At 38.6% G+C, this 17260-nt stretch overlaps 4 protein-coding genes across 6 annotated transcripts; 1 reads left to right on the top strand and 3 right to left on the bottom strand.

The window, feature by feature from the left end:
* Positions 1 to 304: 304 nt before the first annotated feature.
* On the bottom strand, positions 305 to 5790 carry LOC140771749 (neutral/alkaline invertase 3, chloroplastic). 3 transcript variants are annotated; one of them, XM_073113407.1, is made up of 7 exons: positions 5476 to 5790; positions 4269 to 4977; positions 3544 to 3709; positions 3234 to 3445; positions 1951 to 2444; positions 1818 to 1866; positions 305 to 940 (listed from the first exon to the last, which is right to left on the bottom strand). In XM_073113407.1, the coding sequence occupies exons 2-7, from the start codon at positions 4947 to 4949 to the stop codon at positions 614 to 616; spliced, it is 1929 nt and encodes a 642-aa protein (XP_072969508.1). In that variant the 5' UTR covers positions 4950 to 4977; positions 5476 to 5790; the 3' UTR covers positions 305 to 613. The 3 variants fall into 3 exon arrangements, with proteins under 3 accessions (XP_072969508.1, XP_072969507.1, XP_072969506.1); XM_073113406.1 differs by having other exon boundaries at positions 306 to 940; positions 4269 to 5027; positions 5476 to 5789; XM_073113405.1 differs by having other exon boundaries at positions 306 to 940; positions 4269 to 5035; positions 5476 to 5788.
* Positions 5791 to 7680: 1890 nt separating this feature from the next.
* Positions 7681 to 11166, top strand: LOC140772638 (RING-H2 finger protein ATL66-like). Its single transcript, XM_073114800.1, has 3 exons — positions 7681 to 8122; positions 8340 to 8437; positions 10563 to 11166. The coding sequence occupies exons 1-3, from the start codon at positions 7961 to 7963 to the stop codon at positions 10978 to 10980; spliced, it is 678 nt and encodes a 225-aa protein (XP_072970901.1). The 5' UTR covers positions 7681 to 7960; the 3' UTR covers positions 10981 to 11166.
* An 836-nt stretch (positions 11167 to 12002) lies between these two features.
* Positions 12003 to 14352, bottom strand: LOC140772640 (fructose-bisphosphate aldolase 1, cytoplasmic-like). Its single transcript, XM_073114803.1, has 2 exons — positions 14128 to 14352; positions 12003 to 13258 (listed from the first exon to the last, which is right to left on the bottom strand). The coding sequence occupies exons 1-2, from the start codon at positions 14153 to 14155 to the stop codon at positions 12210 to 12212; spliced, it is 1077 nt and encodes a 358-aa protein (XP_072970904.1). The 5' UTR covers positions 14156 to 14352; the 3' UTR covers positions 12003 to 12209.
* Positions 14353 to 15767: 1415 nt separating this feature from the next.
* On the bottom strand, positions 15768 to 17260 carry LOC140772358 (uncharacterized). Its single transcript, XM_073114391.1, has one exon. The coding sequence runs from the start codon at positions 16963 to 16965 to the stop codon at positions 16021 to 16023; it is 945 nt and encodes a 314-aa protein (XP_072970492.1). The 5' UTR covers positions 16966 to 17260; the 3' UTR covers positions 15768 to 16020.

The raw sequence follows: 17260 nt of genomic DNA, 5'->3' as shown, positions 1-17260 counted from the left end.
TGAGCTCCCTTTGATTGGAAAGGACCTCATGGAATTTTAGTCAGTTTGAAGTAATTGACACTTTGTGAGGCAGACCATCGGAGTGATGTTAAACTGCAGTCACTAGTTATGAATGGCTCAAAGTTATCCTTTGAGTTGAATATAACAGTTACAAGCTGACAACTTCCTGCCAAACAACCCCTCCTTTCTTAGAAGTATAAGCTTACTACGGGATGCAATAAGAAAACATAGAAGAGGAGTTTCATGAGAATGAATTATTCACCTCGCATGTGAAATGCTGCAGTTATAGAACTGTTCAGATGCATGATTCCAGTGACAGAATGTAAAACATCCAGCATTACAAAATTCAATGTCTACGACACAAAAGCACTCGTGCACAGAGTCAAACACAATAAATACAGAAGCTAAAACAAAAGACCCAAAGATATAAATATGAAAGAATGTGTATATATACAATTTTATAATAGTGGATGCATCTGAAATAACTGCATCCAAGAGAAGGCATTCCTTCTTGATCAAACATTTGATATAAATTATTTACATCAAACCTTTTCCAAATTACTCACGCCATTGTTAAAAGCTCCAAAGTACCAGGCAAAGAGTATGCAGCATCTCATACTATATAGGTCTTCTTTAGTACTTTCCTACCTCGTTTTCTCCGTGGGTTGGAGTCGACCATGATATTCAACGCATTGATGATATCTGCATCCTCTTCATTCCATAGACTCCTAGCAGCATCAGGTTTGTTCAGCAGTAGCTTTGCCACAAGGAATCCGGCAATAGACCAAGTTTGATAAAGCCGAGCTTGCTTCCCAATGAAACGTCCTTGTTTTGTGTCATAATATTCAGGCCATTTATCTGCTGTTATACGCTTCTCAGCCACCTCTACAGCTCTTGCTGCTATCTCTGGCCTGTTCATCTTGATGCATGCCACTGTGAGCTGAAATTAGCTAGAGAAAGGTCAGAAATATTGAATCACAACTGGCAGATCTCGCAGGAAGTTTGTGTGTGCAATCTTTCCCAATGTGCATTGGCTTTCTGAATTTTAGGTGATTTAACCTTGCCTAACATTTATCTACAATACATTCTGTGAGCAAAGGAACACAAATATGGATGTCTGGGCATGATCATGTGAACATGTGCGCATGTACAACCAGGTCTGGAGTCAAATATATGAACCTTTTGACTTAAGAGTTACATCCTGGCCAGATTTGCACGTCCACAATTTATTAGTGCCCAATGCAGTATTATACATTGGAAATCAAGAAGAAGAAAATTTACAAAGTTGACTTTTATAACTATTGCTATTTAACTAGGAACATCAAGCACACTCATTGTGATGAAAATCTCCCTCACATTCTAGTGCAGTGTAATAACAGTTTGCGCAGCATGGCCATCCAAGTGATGCATAAATGTCACAGCTAGTAGGTGGGCCATATTACATGAAAGAGTTTAATTAACAACTTTATGTTTTGTGAATAGCCATGATTTTTTGCAATTCCACCAAAAGCTACTACTTGTTTTCAGCTGTGGCAAAGTTAGTATTGTCAAAAAGGCCTTATCCTAGTGAAGTTGCTCAGAGATGGTAGGATTCAATTGTTTCAGCAAATGAAAAAACTAAAAAAGAACAAGACCAAAAGTAAGACAGGTAATCCCTGCCAGCCATAAAAACTGTGCAAGAAAGATATGAAAAGTATCCACCAGGTACATCAATTATGGAACTGAAATTATATTCATCTTTAAAAACCAATTATGCCTACAGAAAACCATTCAGAAAAGACACTTTAGAATAACCAGCTGGTAAAGCAACATCTAACCTGCCAAAGTAATGTTGGCCAAGAGCCTCCATTGTGATATGACCAAGGCCTGCATCAATATAAAGGGTAAGAAAAGGGCAAAAGACAGAAATAGACTTGAAATGAGTTGAGGAAGAAAAATTCAAAACTTTACGTGTTTTTAGGGTCACTGCCGGTAATGATTCGCCACTCCTGGCCCTCAAGAGCAGGATAACATATCTTAAATGGCATATCTGCCACCAAATCAGACCATTTAGCTTCAACCAGGTCCAAAATGGCATGTGATTGATATGTTGTAGCTAAACTGCTTACTATAGACCACAGATTTCCCAAAGAGAAGAATCGAAAATCCATGTGAGCTGGCTGCAGGTTACCAATAAAGTAGCCACCCTTATCAGGCATCCACTCAACTAGCCATGGAGAAACTTGATCCGGATAGATGTTGAACTTGTTGACAGCATCATAAGAATACTCCTCTGTTTTGTATCTGTATATCTCATTGATTTTTTTCATGTCAACCCAATAATACTCTCTAATATGAAATGATAAAGCTATCAGCCTGTTATTTAATGCTCGACTAAGATCTGCTGATCCATCTTCTGGCGCAAGCATCTCACGTGCACTTAAGAGAGCTGAATAGAAGAGTGCCTGCAAGAATGTGTAGCCTTGTTTATTAATATCATAATTAGAAGAGAAACAGGGTTTTAATATTAATCCTTTAAAAAGAAGATTTCTTCCTACTACAAATGAGGTTCTAGATACTTTACAATTGACCCAAAACCAAATATTGGATCCATAATAATTATCAACTAGGAAGATATCTTGAAAGTCACAATTGATACTTTTTAATGTCCTAGATCTTTATGTGTACCCAAGTTGAAATGGAAAAGGAAACATGCAAAGACTCAGGGGAGGCACTTATGTGCTGAATTTCAGATTGAACTTTTGTGAAGATAGTACTGTTGCAGTTATAAATGATAGCATCAATACACCTCAGGAAGCAAATATCTATCCAAATAGAAGTACTTCTACAGCCATAAAAAAGAACAAAGGATAGGCATAAAAATGTCTGAATATTGTGTTGTTGAACTTGTACATTACAGAAAGAGTCATAAACAAGATGAACGTACATAATTAATGGAAATTGACAATAACACCTGAAGATGTCCACTCAATGGCAAGATATACGTATAGATTACTCTCGGTTCAAAAGTTGTGAATGGGTTGTTTTGGCAAGATGTACTAGAAAATATGTTGCTAAGTTTCTTAGTCTCATGCTCCAATTGCTAAAACACAAAAATTTACTGGAACAATTTTAGCACTAGAGCCCTTGTAAATTAAATAGTTAATGGCTTAAAGCCTTAAACAAGTATCCTTGTACTACCTCAACTAGAAGAAGGGATAAAAAGGAGTCATATTGAAAGCATTTAGATTTACTTGAATTTCCAGAGGGTGGCCATGAATTCCCATTCGGCGATCAATCATGCATGAGCCGTCTGTGACCAATAATGTGGGGAACATGTCAAAGCCATCAGCCAGACAAAGCTTCATAATCATTTTAATTCCAGTCTGAACATCAATTCTCTCTTGAACTGACAGATCCCCAGAGCATTTTCCATATGCTCTAAGCAGTATGATCCACCATAATCCTGGATGCAAGTTCACCAGTGGAATCTCAATTAACATAGCACCAGTTAGCACATGAACAATATTATTCAGCAAAATTATCTCTGTGCAATTAGATTACCTGAATCAACAGGTGCTACACGACCTATGGCAGCTTCTCCAAAATCAGGATCCAATACCTCCTCAGTTGCAAAGTCATCACCATCCAGTGGAACAGTTCGCACCTTGAAACTTGCAGGCATCAAACCTTGACCTGGACTATGGCAATCCATTGTCTTCTCCCAGCTCTACAGAATGTAAAACACTGAAGATTATTCATGACCTGAGCTATACAGCATTTAATGGTAAGTTCTCATATTTCTGGTCCTGTATTTCATTATTCAAAGCACTCTTTTTATTTTTTTCTCAAACTCTTCTGATGGCATCTGAATTCAACATTTTTCTTTGTCAAATTCAACACTCAACAGGTACTGACTGAACTTGAGGAAATGTAAATAGCCAACCAAATAAATAATGAGGTAAAAAGAAATTCTAGTCCTCATCAGAACTTAAAGTGTCATACCTGACATGCTGAGAAAATACAAGATTTAATCAAAATCTCTAATGATTCAAATTTGGAAATGCTGAGGTCACCTAAGACATATTAAGAAGGATTACTATGGAACACAAGTAGCAGTTAATAAGATGCGACCAGACAATAGCTAGAACATCATTGTAAATATTTTGTCATGAAATTGGATATCACATGATTCCTAACACATTGGCTTTCATTGATGATATATAATTAATTCCCAACTGAATATGGGAAGAGAAAAACTGAAGAATTGCTAGGAACAAACATATTACCTGAAGTTGGAGAGTGTGAAGAATGAAGTTGCGAACTATGTCATACTCCCCCTTCAAGAGGAAAGCAATCCCGGAAGGTATAAAGTCACGAATAAAAACTTGGTCATAGTTCAATACATTGCTATCAGATGGGTCATTTGCAGCAATTGTTCCAACAGGGCTACCACAATAATAAACCATTGATTCCTGTAAAAGACGCCATGCTTCATCCTCAAAAGAACTCGCCCTTCTTTTAGGAGATGCATGATCATTTGTTCCAGCTAGAAAAGATTTATCATCGCCAGTTTTGATAGCTCCTTCATCAAAGCCAATAACAGTTTGAGTTTGGCCATTCACATCACTAAGAATCTGGCTTGCCTTGCTGACTGCATCTTTCACCCAGGACCTGTTCCCATCCTCACTAGTTATCTTAGAAGAACTCTCATTCCGTTGACATTGCAACATCACATGTCTCGATCTTTTGTTAGAATGGAGGATCCAACGTACCATTGAAAGATTTTGGTTTACATTGGAATTAGACCATGCTCTCGCATGCAAAGGACACCTTTTCCTCCTGATTCTTCCATCAATACTCCAGGGCGAAATGAAAGGTGAAGTATTTGAATGTAAAGTGGAACAAGAGTGGCTCGATATTGTTCCAGACAAAACATGTGCAGCTACTTCCAAACTTTCCATCATCATGGACTCAAATTATGTCGATAAATATGGCCTGATATCATATATACAAAATTGATGAAGCAACTAATGTTGTCGAGCTATCTGTAACCCTGACAAGATCACCACAGTGATAAGATAACACTAATGTAGACAAAAAGAAGAAGAAATATAACATCACCAAAATTAAATAGTATGAAACTAAAATTATCAAGTCATCTAGATAAATTTCGTCATTTGAAAAAAGAAGAAGTAGTTACTATTACAGGATATTCCAAGTCCAGGAAAAAAAGAGATCTTGATTCAAATAATAGAGAAATGATTCTCTCTGTACTAGACAAGCATCACCAAAATCTGTAACTTTCATGCTTGATTATAACCAACTTCTCCGATACCCAAATCAAAGCCACAACTAGGAATCCAGTTGGAGTAGAATGAATCAAAAATCCACAAAGAATGCAATCCATAAGAAGCTGGCTCATGACGGAGGATACATTAAGAGTCTTGCATTAAATTTAGAGATCAATAAAAGAAATTCGAACGTAAATCTCACCTATCCTTCAGCTCCCGCAGCGAATCTAAACAACAGCGAATTATATAATTGCAAGGGAATGCAACGAAACGAGCTCTTCTCTTCTCTTATATTCTCTTCTCCTCTCTTATCCGGTGAAAGGAGACCAAGAAAAATCGCTCGCCATGCGCTCGCTCGCACACAGGGGCCGACGAAAGAGGAAAGACAAGTTTCCACTTTCATTGTTATTATTATTATTAGTAAGGTATTTTCCGGAAATAAACATTATCTAAATAAATCCATTTCCTTATTTTTACGATTTCTTTGCTGAAAATTAAAACGGAAATAAAAGTGATAACCGAAATCATTCTATTAAAAAAAATGAAAATTATTTATTCACATTAACACTGGAAATATAATTGTGATGAAAAGATTGACAGTGGAGGGTAGAGATCTGGGAGAGATGGCTCGTCCAAACAAAGAATAATTAAATAAACGTGATCAACAACTACTGGACTCGTAGATAGTTACGTCTTCTCATTCCAGATTTCCTCCTTTTTCATCTTCTATTTGATCCCCAGGAATGGAGTGACGTGGTGGGTCGAAGTCCATGTCTTCTGTGAGGATTGTCAAACTAATTCCTCTGAGATCCTACATATGAATTGTTATTAACTACCACTAGTTGCTTAGTTCCTTCACTAACCAATGAAATCAATAACTGATTGATTGATTTGATACACCAAATCTAATAAATTGTATTTAAAAAAATTAATTATAATTAAATGAAGTCTTTTTGACACCCACTTGAATTGGACGAATATCAAAAGACTCCAGCCACTCAAAACCACGACAAGAGTCGCGAGTGCAACTGATTAGGGAATGGAGGCGTTGAGTAGGAGGCCATAAGAGGGGTAGTAGAGGCCAGTCGCAGCTATTAACTCTGGGTTTTGTTTGTTTCATTTTGCTGCTTGCTTAATAGCTTAATAGTTTGGGCAGGCTCACTTTATTTTGACCTGAAGCCCAAAACCGCAGGCCCACTCGTATGTATGTATATATATATATATATATATGCAGTGCTTACACACACATGAAACAAAAGGAATTGTATCATTTGATTTGGAGCTTAGCTTTTTAAAAGCTGCCTATACTTCTTCTTCTTCTTTTCGTTTGCTTTTTGAAAATTGAACAATCAGATCAACCATATGTAAATAATGTAATAAACCAAACTCATGCTGACTGCTTTTAAGTTTTGACTTTTTTAAGAAAAAGGTTTTAAACCGCCGACATAAGAAGGATAAATGTGAAGGAAGAAGAAACCCTAACCTTTTTCTCGTCAGATAATAGTAAAACCAAAAAAAAAATAAAAAAATCTTAGTCCTGTTAGTATTCTATTATATATAGATTATTTACTTATTTGTACAAGATGACAATTCGAACTTGCTTATCTTCCACTACGTGGAGATTCTCTTTTGCCCTTTTTCATTAGAAAGTTGCTTAGCTCAAGAAGATTTTATTTGAATTCAATGTGTTGTTGTGTTTGTAATGACTTGTCCTAGTAGAGTTTCAAAAGTCTTATTTATTTGCGGAGTACAATGTGTTCTACATTTTTAGATGATAAAAATGTCAAAATAATATTTATGAAATACAACTAAGTAAACACTTATTTATCAAATGCACTATTATATAAAATATAACAAACTAAACATATATTTAATAAATACAATATTATAAAATATAATTAGTTAAATAATCAATTTGTTTCTCTAGCTATAATATCTAGAGACTTATATATTTTTTAATACTTATGTACCCCTAAATTATTCAGTGATTCTTCAGTGAATTGATGACAAGATCAACTTATTTTAGTATAAAGTTTTTAGTTGGGGGAGATGGGAACGGTAAATAATTTTTTTAAACAGGCCTATTTTTTTTAAAAAAAAAAAAGAAAACCTCTAGTATTAGGTGTGAAATTTTATAGTTGCTAGAGAAAAAGGTATTATTATATTTTGGGGAGGGTGTTGCTACAGTGCCCAAATAGACTATGTTAGAAAGTAAATGGCAACTATTCAGATAGTATTATTTTATATTATTATTTATTTTCTTTTTCTTTTTGAATAAATTGAGAGGCCCACTAGTAGGAGGAGTAACCGCAAACCATCGAATAAATATCTTAAAAGAAAGGAAAAAAGAAAAGAGAAAAATAAAAAGGAAGAGGAAAGGATAGACTTCATAGCATTTAATATCCATCAAAGTAAACAACGGTGTGGATTCCGAGACGGTTCCCCAATTCCACTGTTGAGTTTAGAATGGCGATGACCAATGGAGACCTTCCGGTTCGAATTAGATGGCAGTGAGAAAGCGGGAGTGATGGATAAATATCCCCTTAATTAGGCTTCCCTCTTCGTGCTCTTACTTTTATAGGAGAGTGGTCATGGCGGAATTGGGACCGGAGGTCGATAGGATCTCATTCGGGCTTCTTTTATAGGAGAGAGGTGAGGAGAGGAGAGGAGAGGAGAGGACGAGGGATATGACGATGTCGGCGGGAACGAATCTGGTGATGACGGTGATCGGATTCGCGGTGAGCGCCATGTTTATAGTGTTCGTGTGCACTAGGCTCATCTGCGCCCGTATCCATCTCAGGGCTTCTCGGAGGTCGTTTCCCACCGCCTCCAGATCTGATTTCAGCAGCGTTAGTTCTCTCTCTCTCTCTCCCCTCCCCCCCCCCCCCCCCTTTCTTAACCTCTCCTTCGATCTATAAGAGATTTCTTAGTGGTTTTTGAGAAGAAAACTCTTGCAAAGATAGGATTTTTATTCTCTTCTCCTTCAAATTTTTCTCCATATATTAGTATTCCACATCAAAAACATCTCCTTTCTTTTTTCCACTGATGAGATGTCTCTTGGATCAGCTGGAGCGCGGCCTCCATGGTTTAGAGCCTGCAGTAGTAGCAAGCTTTCCGACTGAGAAGTTTGGGGATCAATTGTTTCAAACAGGAGAAGAAATCCAGTAAGTTGATTTGTTTTCCTTGTCCTTGTTTTTCTCCATAATGTTTGTTATGCCTTCTTCCTGTTCTTTCTTTTCTGTGAGAATTTTGAGTTTTATCTAACAAGTGGGTTTCCTTCTTTTATTTATATTCGTATATTTATCCGTTCGCCTTTTATGCTACTGTTTGGTCCAATTGCCTGCGGTCATTAATTTCAGTTTAGTTGAGAACTCGTGTCAAGATGCAACTTGAATTCTTATGTCATTATTGTGTAAACTTCTCTTTTCCATGTAATGATTTTCTGGTAAGCTAGCTGGCTAGAGTCCGGGGAAGGTTTGTATATACTAATATCGCTGCAAGAAAGAAAAAGAAATTGCCTGACTGAAATCAGGGGCAAGAAAGGAAGGTGCCATGAAGTTTCTATCTGCTATCTGTCAAGATTCTTCATGATCCACCTATTGTCTATTAGCCGACATCAGTCTACTCTCCACCTAGTATCTACTGATGACTTTTGAAATTTATCTCATGCTCGTCAGCCACTTGATATACCTTTTTTCCCTCTGCAGAATCTGATACATCTTTTCTTCCTCTGCACTTCTTCTCTAATTAGGTGTTCTAAACGGAGTTTGAAGAGTTGATGTCAAGATGACAAGATCTTAGAATACTTCACGCAGCTTTTCCTTAATTAAGGTGAATCCTGGAGTAAAATGAGCATAGGGTTTATCAGATGATATGGCTACTAGATGAATTTTAGTTGGATCTTCTGTGAGCAAAAGGATTGAAAGGCATTTAGACTCGTATGATTGCTAAAAGTGTATTATTACTTATAATGGGTAACATAGTATTTGTTATCCTAATTATTTTAGGGAACAAATCAAAGATATATTTTAAGAAGATTGTTGAGTCTAAAGTCTATAAGTAGGTTCTTGCAATTTTATAACAGAGAGGTTTTCTTTCTGATCTTGAGAAACTTTGCTTTTTGATGGGATAAAATTGAAGAGACATGATAATTATTGGACGAAATATCGTTATCTGCATATCCGTAGTGTCCTTGGAGCTTGACCAACTGTTTTTATGAAAAGATGATTGAAATTCATAAATGAGGCCACAGTAAGCTAAAATCTGTTGGGAGCATAAGATTTAAATTTTGAAGGCATCCATGCTCTCTTGCCAGTGACTGATGATTCAAAATATCTTTTATTCTTTTATTTTTGGGCATCCTGTTCTCTGAACATGTGTTTTTAACATGAATTCATTGCTCTCTTGAGGTTTGTGGCAATTGCTTTTAGTTTGGAAATTAACATCTTATCATTTGCCTTTATATATACTACCAGCAGTGTCTTTTACAAGATGTAGTTTCATAGAATCAGTGGAAAATGGTAGATTCTCGTTAAATCGTATAAAATGACAATCTTTGATGTGAAATTGCACCTTATAGGGGATCTTGTTCGTAAACAATGTTAGGTTCATTAATTTTTGACTCATGGGAGCATGCTGCTTGATATGGAAAAGACAGGAAATATCCAAATTAAAAGGTTAATCATATTAAGAGAAACAGAGTGTATTATATAATTACTCTGTGCGGCACTTCCCTCTTAAGAATGAAAGAGGAAGGATAAACAAACAATGAATAGAGAGGGGAGTGAGAATGGATGATAAAGAAAATGAACCATTATCTTTAATTTAATGGCATCAGCATGGAGCTATATATTCTTAAATCCTTTGTGAATATCATGTGAACTGCAGGGTTTTATTTTCCTTATTGGCTCTTTCCAAGTCTTATTTTGGCCTGGTATAACTTTCTTATTGACTATTCATAAAGGAAGTTATACCAGCCAATATAACAGCATGTAAATCCACAATGATGATGCCATCATGTCCTACAAGTCACTCAATGAACACTTCCAAGCTATATTTGGACGGAAATCCATGGTTTAAATAGCGGCCATTGCAACTGTAGTAATGTCCAAATGACATTTTGGACCACCTTTCGTTATTTTTCTATATCTTTAGTGCTCACTCTTTTCTATATTTATTTTTAACAGTTCCATACGGTTGTTTATTGTTACCCATTTTCCTATTTATTAGTTGCTTGAATACTGGCTTATCTAATCTGCATGTTTAATGTTTGGAATTGCCTCTTTTTAGATGTACGGTATGTCTTGGGGAATATCAAGAGAAAGATGTTTTGCGCATTCTTCCTTATTGTGGCCACTCCTTCCATGTTACATGCATCGACATATGGCTAAAGCAGCATTCGACATGCCCTGTTTGTAGAGTTTCTTTGCGTGATTCTCCTGATAGGAGACGTGCAATGCGACCTGTCTACAGTGCTGCAATCAGATCCTTCTACTCTTCTGGACCTTTTCAGCCAGACCCATGTAACCATGCAGGCCATGATTCTTCAAGGGCAGGAGATGACCAGAGGGCAGAATCCACCGAAGAGCTTGTTTCTGAGCCACGTGGAGACAGCGGAAATGTTTCTACTGTTAGGGTGGTTAACGGCCCTACCAAAAGTGTCTATGGAACAAGGGGAAAACACATGGAGAGCCCATCCTATTCTTAGCACTTGAACGTTTACATGAAGTAGATAATTGTTGCTTGAGATCGCTTTATGTGATAAAGAGCCATAAGAAGAGATGTTAGTTTCTTGTGGCTCAAATGTACATATCACAAATTCCTTCAACTCTTTTTTAAAATTCGTCATTCACTTCCACAATCTGAGTTGAGGTTTCATTGTTCAGTTGCTCACTCTCTCTTCTCTATGTTTCTTTTTTGAGTTAGAGTTGGTAAGATCTACCATTTGATAACACCAGCCGTAGAACAAAACCATGTGCAAATTGCTCAGCAATGTCCGGTTCTGTTTCCTTATCGTACCCTTAATTTTCTCAAGGAAGAACCTTTAATAGATAATTGATTCTTACTTTTAAGGCGACTGGTTTAGATATTTGTACGCTGGATGTAATTTGTAGTTTTGTGTTCTGTACATTATAGCTGATGTTGTCTGGTAGGTTGTTTCCTGGTTTCATGAATGAAACAGAGTGATATTTAACCTTTCGTCAAAAAATTTATTCTTTTAAAAAGAAAATCTTAAAGGCGAATTCATTGGATTATTTTCTATTGTTCTTTTATGTGAGAAAGCATGTATCTTGAGCTGTTGACTTCTAGCAAAATAAGTTGTCTGACTTCGACAAACTTTGAGACAGCATAGATATGGATTCTATCCACCAAAACGCGTAGAATGCTTACATTATTTTTCTCATGCCAACCGTCACTGGCATTATCCAAGGACTTCTGCAATGTTCGATCAGGCAGGGTCAAACTCTGTTCGTTAGAATGCAACTAAAAAATCCACGAAGTAAGCATCTCCAACTCCGGATGATGCTAAAAGACAGAGTAGATTGGGTTAGTGCAACAACAACAACCTCTCTAATAATAATAAAGAGAGGAATCTGCAAGACTGTCAACACAAACCGAGTCTCATCAGCTGAAGGATCTGAACACAAATGTATCACAACGCCCTGTGAGTTGTGACGTTCAGCCTGGTCTTTTTCGTGAGACAAAGTAAATGAAATGGCAGAAAAGATATGAAGACATAATAATAGTAGATTTATTATTCTCTAGTAAGACTCCTCGAACAGCATAAGATTGGAAGTACAGACAACTAGACTCAACTGGATACCGTAGGAAGGACCTCAACTTATTAGGAAACTATTCAAACACCTGGAGGCACAGCAAAGAAACGAACTAAACGAACAAGTCAGAAGCCTAGAAACCTTCATTCTCGCTTCTATATCAATATTTATAGTCCTTGACATGTAGACTCTCCGAGACACCTTGTCCCTTGGCAGCGTCTCCCTTATATTCACCAAGAGTGGCCTCGGAGTTTGCCTTGCACCTGGCAAGAAAAGCAGCCCTTGCCTTGTCGATGTTGTCCTCTTTCCCAAGCCATGTCTTGAGTGTGCTCTGCTGCAAAGCACGCCCAAATGAGAAAGAGAGTGCCCATGGCTTCTTTCCCTTCAGCTTGTTCATTGCATTTAGGTTCAGAGTTGCCTCCTCCTCACTCTGACCACCCGAGAGGAAAACGATAGCTGGAACGGCTGCCGGAACAGTCCTCAGGAGAGTGCGGACCGTGTACTCAGCAACCACCTCTGGTGCAACCTTCTTCGCCTCTGATCCAGGAGTAACCATGTTCGGTTTCAGCAACGATCCCTCCAACAGAACATGGTGATCATTAAGTGCTTTGTAACACGCAGCAAGCACGCGCTCTGTGACTTCCGCACAACGGTTGATGTCATGAGGACCATCTACGAGGATCTCCGGCTCTACGATTGGAACCAGGCCATTCTCCTGGCAGATGATGGCATAGCGAGCTAGCCCATTGGCGTTCTCATTGATGGCAAGCTGAGATGGCTCATTTGGACTGATCTTTAAGACAGCACGCCACTTAGCAAAACGAGCCCCTGCCTCGTAGTACTTGGCACAGCGCTTGCCGAGGTCATCGTGGCCTTGCGAGGTAGTCTCCCCATTGGTCCCATAAAGCTCGACGGTGCCCTTGTCAACCTTGATACCAGGAAGGACGCCACCCTCCTTGAGGACTTCAACAAAGGGCTTGCCGCTAGCAGTCTTCTGATAGAGGGTCTCCTCAAAAAGGATGACCCCGCTCAGGTACTGCAGAGCACCGGGTGTGCAAAAGAGGAGCTCCCGGAGGGCTCGTCGGTTGGTCTCGACATTCTCCACATTAATGCTGGCAAGACGCTTACCAATAGTGCCAGTGGACTCATCAGCGGCTAGAATCCCCTTACCAGGGGTGCCAATATAAGCAGCATTCGCAATAAGCTCGTCTGCCAAAACATAAACAAATTAAGAACGAAACAAAACGATATCATAATGTAATAATTACTGTCCGCAAAATAGAAGAAGATAGCAGTATAATCAACAGCCAAAAAAAGCTAACAGTAAAGTAGAAGCCCAAATTTCAACACAAATTACAAAGTTACAATCCATTAAAGTACAAAACTTAAGATTCATATTCACAGTGCGGTCAGAACGATGCTTTAAGAAGGTATCTACTAACAAATGACATTAAAACTCATTTTCAAGAAATATTGCAACTGCGTACGCGAAATAGACAATTTTAATTTCCACAATAGACTAACACACACGCGAACGAGAGAGAGAGAGAGAGAGAGAGAGAGAGAGGGAGAGGGAGAGGGAGGGAGTTTTTTAAATTCTCATTTTATAAGAGCAACACCAACTCAATCAAGGTCAGAGCACGCAAACACGAACAGGTAAAGCATGATCTTTGAAGACGTCAAAGTTTTATCGAAATTCACAACAAGGACAGCTCAAGCATGACGAACTCTATTATAGAAAAGAAAGCGGAAAAAATTTCTACAGAGTATTTATTAAGCAAACGCTTACATCATAACAATATGGCAAACAATCTTACTCCAGTTGCAAACAGAAAATTGAGTTGTATGATTCTAAAAACGGCCCAGATGGATATATTAAACAATACAACTATCAAAGTTAAAACAGCAGAAGTTTCTACTTATCCTCATTCATGCAAACGGAGATAACATAGAATCTAAGGAGCAGAGAAAGAATATATATATATATATAAAAACCGCTAACAAAACAACAAAGCTTTGATATTTCTTATACCCGGAACAAGAGAATAAAAATAAAGCAGGAGAAATTAAGAAATTACCACGATATTTCCCACAGTAGGCAGACATGTTTGCTTCCCTCTGCTACACTCTGGAGATGAATGGAGGAGGGGATAAAGTTTATAACAGAAGGTTTCGTGCTTGGGGATGAAGAAACTTCGGGAATATACCCACACTCATCATCTCTCTGATAAATCCACGTAGCAGGCCTACGTGCGATCCAATTAAAAGGCCACCGAAATCTACTGGACCAACTGACGGGACATTCTCACTCCTTCATTTCGACCTTATCTTCGGTCTGTTCCTCATTTATATTATATTTGAAGCAATTTAAGCAAACCCATTAAATAAGTCGGCCCGTAGTTACTGTGTTGTGTGGTTAGAATGTATAAAGTTTAAAGTTTATTCTGGTTCTGAGCTTATCGGCATCTGCACTTGTTCTGACGACGGCCTAACAAGCATCAGAATTTGTAGCCAAGTGGGCGCGCATCATGAGAATACTCGAGAGGGTTGGGTTCAAGAAGCTTCAGTTTGACTCGTTTTCGCTCTTTCAAACTTCCCATAAATCACATGGTCTGCAGGAGATGAGATTGGAAGCCTACCGGAGATAACAAAATAAAATCATCATTTTATTGCACCGTAGTCCATCTTCTTCTTCTTCTTAAATTAATCTAAAATTCAGATCTGGGCCTATGTCTATCTACAGTCAAAAAGGTCTACGACGGATAGAGAGATGATTAGATCCGAATCACCAAATTCCAAGTGAAGCGGCTCAACTCCAAATGCCGTACGAATCATGTCAGTTTGGTGATAAAAAAGAAATAAAAGCAATCCAAAGAAAGGGGGGGCCTAACTTGCGATTTAATTTGATGGCCCTCACCTCACCTCACACAAAAGGGAAAATCGATTTGAGTATTTGTTATATTTCTTTAGGCGACCTTGTACCCTGAGTACTTTATTAATCTTCTTAATATCTTGGATTAATGCAATGGAGAATAGGACGTTTCTGGCATTACCTCTTGAGGATTCTTAGTATCAATCAATCAGTATGATGGTAGTAATTAATATATGGGATTTGTAGTTTACTTCATGCGTGCGTACATTAATATATAAATTATAATCCAATCTCAATCATAGTAGCTCAATTAGTGATTTCGTGGTGAGAGATATTCTGCTCGCAAGCAAAGTAGATCCTGTGTTCTCTGGCTACAAGGAAAGAGGAGAACATCTACAAAGATCGTGTACAAACATACATACTTTCCAGAATTTTCAAGCAATCCGGATTCCAAGAATGACTTGGGTCATAAACATACTATTGTTGCTTGGATTCATTAATACGGCCAAATCTATAAACGCTCTAATTCTACTTATTAAAGGTGATGACTAGAATATATTAAGCAGATCTAGAGCAAACTTGGGAAGGGTGGAGAATGATGGATTATAGTTTGCGAGTTTCCTGATAAAATGGCCATGGCCATGGCCATTGTAGCATTAAAAGTTCTTCTTCAGGAAATAAAGAAGAAAGGGATGGCAATCTGTTGTACATTTGTGGCGGAATCTCCGGGGAGTTCATCATTATTGTCATTCCTTGCACAAAGTGGGGAAGAAGGCGAAATAGAGGAGAAAAAGAACAAACCACTGAAAACGAGCAAAAGAAGATGAATGGATGAATCAGAAGGGAAGAAAAGTTTAGAACTTTTCATAAAATGGAAGTACATATTAATCCCACAAAAGATTGCTAAGTATCTTGTACTTGTGAAATGAACAGAGTTGTGTGTTTTTTTTTACAGAAAAATATATCAACAGGAGAAGAAATCCAAGCAACTACCATTCACAATTCTGCAACTACTAAGATCAACTAGCATACATACCCTCTCCTACTTACGTACGTACGTACTTACCTCTTCTTTCCAGAGAATGCCAGATCAAGGCAATCACAGTAATGTCGCAGTCCCGTAATTGTACTTGGATGCTTTGATCAACAAAGAGAAGCCATTGACTCCTTTCTCCTTGTTGATCACCTCCTCCTCCAGCCACAGCCTGCTCTCCAACGCGCTCCTCGCGCGAAACATGAACACCGCATTCCCCGCCGGATTGCTAAACCACCACCCATGCACGTCCCACATCATGTCCACCGGCGACCCGTCGACGAATATAGTCTGATTCCCTCTAAAATTCCATCCTAGCCTTCTCACATATACCGCCCTCTTATTGTCGACGCAAACCGATAGCTCTGCATCTCCCTTGTCCCACGCATCAACTTTGCATCTAATAGTTATCTCATGATCATTGCCGTCATCACGAAACCTGGCCTTGGTGGAGTACAAGGCATGGCCGAGGACCTCTTCCTTGCGACCAACCATGGAGAATTCTGCAGCTGGGATTGTACTTACGTCAAGCTTCTTGACGTACTCCTTGCTCATGTCTCCGAGCAAGAGGGCCAGCTCGGAGTCGACGGTGACGACGACATAGAAATCGCTGATAGGCTCTGGCCCAGATGCGTACTTAGCGGAATTGATGTCCCAAAAGAGGCAAACCACGCAGCTACCCGAAGTGAACGTTCTGCTTCCTTTCTTCTTGCGCAAGAGCTGGAAGGAGTTCATGGCATTGCTCTTCTTCCTTTGGTTGGATGAGTACAATTCTTCTACGCTAACAGAGAGAGATGGACCCAGAGGATTCGTGGACCATGTAATTGTTACGAGGAGCTCTTTTTGGGAAGAAGGGAGAAGAGTGCGGTAGATGCAAGAGACGGCGCTTTGAACCGAATTCTTCTCGACGACGACGAGGGACGAGTTGCTGCCGCCGCTGCTGCTCCCAGAGCATGAGACGTCGGAGACTCTCACCGCGTGCTCGCTGAAGCAGGAGATGAAGTCCTTCATTGGATTGGGACTCTTTGCTTTGCTCTGCTCTGCTTTCCTCTGTCCTTTGTATTCTTTGTGTATCACGTCAGGCTTTAAAAGCTCAAAAAGATATAAGCAAGAGATATATGTGTTCTAAAAGGGAAGGGAGTCTATAAGGGGAGGAATCTCTTAAAGTGCAAAGCTTGAGAAGGGAGGGAATAATGTTGCCTTGCCTTGCCTTGTTCTTCTTCATTACCTTTGATTGCTAACATAATTTGTTAGCTAAACAAAGGGCTTGTAAGGCCTTAATTGGTACTCAACTTTGGTCTAATTA

This window comes from Typha angustifolia, chromosome 12 (genome assembly GCF_048772165.1).
Source record: "Typha angustifolia cultivar Huaian chromosome 12, ASM4877216v1, whole genome shotgun sequence".
Classification (NCBI taxonomy): domain Eukaryota; kingdom Viridiplantae; phylum Streptophyta; class Magnoliopsida; order Poales; family Typhaceae; genus Typha; species Typha angustifolia.
The sequence above is the reverse complement of the archived record's forward strand: the minus strand, read 5'-3'. Positions and strand labels throughout refer to the sequence as shown.